At 48.6% G+C, this 5,153-nt stretch overlaps 1 protein-coding gene across 1 annotated transcript in view; it reads right to left on the bottom strand.

The window, feature by feature from the left end:
- CADPS (Ca++-dependent secretion activator) overlaps positions 1–5,153 on the bottom strand; it is a gene marked incomplete at its 5' end in the record, with an annotated part of 133,733 nt that overhangs the window by 81,305 nt on the left and 47,275 nt on the right. Inside the window, one exon of the mRNA XM_010147145.1 lies at positions 3,553–3,689. Within this exon, the coding sequence (XP_010145447.1) occupies positions 3,553–3,689 (137 nt within the window). The remainder of the gene's footprint in view (positions 1–3,552; positions 3,690–5,153) is intronic.

The raw sequence follows: 5,153 nt of genomic DNA, 5'->3' as shown, positions 1-5,153 counted from the left end.
GAACCCAACGGGAAGGCTGGCATTATTTTCCCTGGAGACTGGTATTAAGCCCAGAGTTTGGGGTGAAGGAAGCAGGAGGCTGGACCCAGCGGTCCAGTGCACCCCACATTGCTCCCCTGCACCGGGGAGTGATGATCCTCAGGCGGACAGAAGGGATGGGGGCAACCACTCAAGATCTCTGCCACGGCTGGCTGAGGAAAGACTGAGCAGAAGCTCAGGGGTGCGGCGATGAGCCTCATACCATGATACCTCATGAGAGCACGGGCAAGCAGACTGCGGGTGGAGAGATCCAGAGCCCAAGAGGACCAGGTGGTCTCCTTTTGCACAGCAGAAGTATGAAATAAAAATCCGACTGCAGTAAATGCTGCTACCTACAATCCCAGGAAGAAAAAAAAACCCTAAGGTTTGATGAAAGGCAGCATTCAGACAAATCCTCCACATCTTCAGGCAGATCCTGGCTCTTGATTAAGACTTGCCTGGCGCAAACCAAGCAGTCTGGCAAACGCAGCCGATAGTGGTGACACACTGGTGTCTCAGCCCAACGCAGCTAGGTGTAGTTCAGTTTGGTCTCCCAGATGGTCTCCAGGGGCATGAAGAAACCTGGAGAGGACACGGAGGAAGGCTGCAGGGCACAGGGAGCTCAACTGACCGTATTCGGCAAGTTGAACGGCATTGAGAAGGGGACACGCGTGCCAGGCACCCGTGGGGAGTTTAACGGGAGCTCTGAGGCTGGGGGAAGCAAGGCTTGGTGAAACACTGGCAATTTCTCTAATGGTAAAAGCAGCTTTGGTAAAAATCAGGGTTTTTGAGGGAAAATTTTTGCTTTTCAGTAGCTGAATTTTCTCATCAACCATAGGTAAACTGAAACAATTTTTGGTAGCCTGCTTCATGGACCTTTTGATCTGACTCCTTTGCATCATCCCAGCTAAGCTGGGCACGCTGGAAAGCCACCTTTCCTCAGTACGTGCTGTGCTGCATCATGGGAATCCCATGAATGTTAAGACAACACGGGAAATACGGCTCCAGCAGGGACCCAGCTGCATGAACTGGAGGCCAGCAGTAGGTTGGGAAGTCTTGGAAAGAGCTGAAGGGCAGTCTCAGAAATAACGCACACGTCCAAGCAGAAAGTAGTGCCATGCGTGTGGGGTCTGTGCTAAGCTGGAAGAGCTGCATACTCTCCCCAAAAGTCCAGGAAGAGCTGAGAATGCGACTGTGCTACCGGTTTGTGGACGATGGGCAGGAGCTCTCAGCAAGCAATGCCGACAACGCTCTTTCCCCTCCGCTCTTCCCCTTCCCCAGCACAGTGCTCTCTGCCAGCAAACATCACTTCTGCCGTAGCTGAGATTAGTCAGCCCGCCTGTTTGTTTTCATCGGGATGCCTGGCTCAGCCAGTGAGTGGGCTCGCAACAACGTTGTTTAACCTGGTTCCACGGAAAGGAGGCAACCCCGAGTTATCCTCTGTGTCAGGGTAAGCCACTGTGTCTGGGTAAGTCTTCCCTGGCACCTCCACATCCACGTCTGAAAACAAGAAGAGGTGTGACGAGGCAAAACCCTGCGGGAACTTCAGTGGGAACGTCCTGTAAGGAGAATAACAATTGCCCAGCGGCACACAGAGCGGACAGAGCAGGCTTACCACGGGCTGGCAGCTCCTCCAGGCAAGCCAGCACAGTGGTATCACCAAAGTCTCAAAGACATAGCGAGAGCAATGGGAGCTTTTTGCAGTTGAACTCCACTTTTGAGGTCAGCCTGTTTTTTTATATCATAATCAGGACAAAACCATAGTAAAGTAAGTACAGTAGCATGTGAAATCCAAGCGTAGGTGAACACTGGCCATTACTCTCTTCTTTGTAACACTCTGTAACGGGTGATTTGAAAGAAGATGGTTAACTGGTGATGCTCCGCTCTGAAGATGTGCAAGTCTTGGTGCTGAGGGGAGCTCCACCACTCCAGTAGCTTCTAACAAGGGTCTAAACATCTCGATAACAAGCACAAGGGTGGCTGGTTGGTTTCTTGAAGAGAAACAGCGTTAATCATTTTCAGTGATGGCCTTCCACCTCTCCACGAATGTAATTCTACGGCCACAGCTCTCTCACCAGGCCCGAGACTGCACAGAGACAAACCAGCTGCAAGCCAACCTGTCAGACATGCATGGATGGGGATGGTCTTCCTAGGGTCAGCCATGCACGGGGAGCAGAAGCTGCATGCCAAATTCACTGCCTGCTGGAGCAAAGACCTGGATGGAACCGCTGAGAAACCTGCTGCAGGTCTGACAATGTTCCCACCAAGGCTACTCGTACCACTCGGGTATCTGCGGGCAAAGTGCACGCCGCAGCCTTCCCTCACCCCATCCTTACCTCGAGGGATGTCCACAACCACTCCTCCCAGCCCTGCCTCTTATCAGGAAGGGGACAACTCGCTAATGGCATTCACTGGATTTTACTGGATCTCAGCCCCTCTGAGATCAGCCCTTGTGTGCGGTGCAAGGAGAAGAGCAAGGTGAGAGGAGCACCATGGTGGAGGGGGACGGGGAGGACAGGATGTGAGACTGACAGCCTTGCTGCCAACGGCTCAGTTGGGCTCTTGGGTTGCTGCTTTTAATGACCAGCCACTCGAGAGCCGCACCTCCAGGGGTGCACAGCTGGCAAAAGGTGAAGGCTGTTGGGGTGGTCCTTCTGCTGAAGCAGCCCACGATGACACTTCAAGTCAGGAGGTTCTGTGCAACACCAGGAGGGTGGAAAGTCAGGATCTGTCCCATGCCATGTTCAGGACAGGATGGGCGTTTCAGGCCCCTCTAGAAAGGCTTCATCCTGTTGTTTTCTCAAAACCTAAGAGCCTCTTTATCCTCCCCACCTAAACTGCTACAAATTAATTGTTCACGTTGTATTGTTCAAGGTTATTTGTCATTTACATGCTCACACCACCTAGGAGCCCCCAAGCACTGCACCCCAGCCAAAGGCTACAAGCTGTCCTGGAGCATCTCAGTGCCACTGTCCCACAGACCATGTTACACCGCCATGGGCTGAGAGCTGCCCCCTGTGCTCACAACTAGGATGGGCATGCGGCTACAGGAGCGTGGACAGGCTGCAGCAGCCCTGCAGTTATCCACCTAGTCCCACCCGTTACCTGCTTGGGATCCCTGCTCATAAAGAGCCACAAAGCTGGGCCAGTTACTCCTGGTGGGACTCCACTGACATGGGAGGTGGTACCAGACCGTCATCTTTCCCCTGTCCTTTCATCCAGAAGACTCTGGAAGGCAGCGCGGAAGGCTGCAAAGCGCTGCTCTCTGCTTCGCATCCCCACACTGGCGTTTGTCTTTGCGGGAAGAAACATTTTAAGCATCACAAACAGAAACGATAAAGACAGTGCAACCGGAGGAGAACAGCAGTCAGCTCACTGCAGGAGCCTCTCAAAAGAAAATATCTCTGGGCCAAATTCAAACCTGGTGTAAACACAAGCCAATCTTCCAGCAATGGGGGGATTAGCCCCCGCTCGCACTAGCTTTGACTTTGCTGCTTGATGTTTATATCACTAGAGACCAAAGAATATACTTGCCAGACAAGAATAGGAATCATTAAGTCTGTGGTCCAAAGTGAGGCGCTGAACCATCTCAAAGAGTGAAGCGTGGTCAAAGTTACAGGGATTGGAAGAGATAAATTCATCCATGCCATGCTTTTGAGCTCTATCTGCATCTGTTCATTTATACATATAGAGAAAGACACCATTTAGAGAGATATAAGACATTTTAGTTGACAAATACAACAGAAAAAATATACAGTATGAAGCATGAAAGCTAAATAACTCCTCTGCCCTACATTGCCATTAACTTTTCTCTTTGCAGGCTATACAGTACACTTTTCACCTCCCATTGTCAACTTGCATCAGTTATGGACTATCTTACTGCATTTAGGCAAAAGGGTTTGGAATCAACATCTTGTCAACTGCTCATTATAGTGCATTTATTCTGTGCTTAAAACCAGAACACAAACCCAAGAACTTAGTCTGTATCTTACAACACGCTACGAGTTAACAGAATTTCAGCTCACATAAGGAAATTAGCTCCTATTTAGGTAGCTTCAGTTAATTATAATAGATTCTGCCATTCTAATGAAGTTACAGCTGTAGCATTTTTCTCTACATTTACTAGGTTTTCTAGGTATCAGACCAGTACATTGTTCTTTATCCAAACAACGTTTGTCTCTCCACGGCAAATTTTTTTTTTCCTAACGGCAACTTTAACTGCTGCCTCATCAAAATGAAAAGATGCTCTTTTAAGCATCGCTAAGAAGTTAAATTGATATGTAGTTTGTTGTCACTGAGGCAGTAACCCGATAGCGTGGCGGAGCTGCCAGTCATCCTGACGGAGGGGCTCAATTCCCCCTGCCTGGATTCCGAGCTGCCATTTTTGGGTGAATTAACAGCCTCAACGTATTCACACTTCTCTGCTTTGGGTGACGTTTACGGGCACTAACTCCTAGGGGCTAATTAATTAATCTCAACATGGTGAACTAAAAATACACCGAATGCAGCAGTTGAAATGAAGCCGCCGAGCCGGCCTGGGTGCGGCCAGGCGGGACCCCGCTGGGAGCAGGCTTTGTTCTACCAGCGCCCGGGGAATTAAAGGACACCTTTCACTCGGTTTTGTCCGTGCTCAGCTTCCTACTATGTGGGTTCTTGCCAACTGCTCGACAAAAAGAATAGGATTTAAATCCTTCCCCTGTTTATAGCCTCCTAGGGAACTGGGTGGCCTTGAAACAATGTGGCTGAAAGGACACAAAAATGCAGTTTTCCGCCATAGTAGCGTATGGTGACTGTATTTGTTATAAAAAAAAAAAATTCCCTCTTTACCAGAAGAAACAAAAATCCTTAATTAAAAAAGAAAAAAGAAGAATAAAAGGAGCTTTAAATGATAATGAGATAGCGTTCTTTTAGATATGTTTCACTATTTAATATTAAGCTGTGAAGGATGACATGTCTTCCTAAATACCTCGCTCATGTCTGCACTCTCAGATATTACTGATCATTGGAAGCAATCTTTACATTTTTCTGTATAGTCTGTCGTTAGCTATATACAAACTATATAAATAACATCACCCACTGGAAAGAAATCAGACAAATTAAAGCATGTAACATTTCAATTAGCTGCTAGCAATACG

The sequence above is a fragment of the Eurypyga helias genome, unplaced genomic scaffold, assembly GCF_000690775.1.
Source record: "Eurypyga helias isolate BGI_N326 unplaced genomic scaffold, ASM69077v1 scaffold6122, whole genome shotgun sequence".
Lineage (NCBI taxonomy): Eukaryota > Metazoa > Chordata > Aves > Eurypygiformes > Eurypygidae > Eurypyga > Eurypyga helias.
Note: the sequence above shows the minus strand (reverse complement) of the source record. Positions and strands in the feature narration are given on the sequence as shown.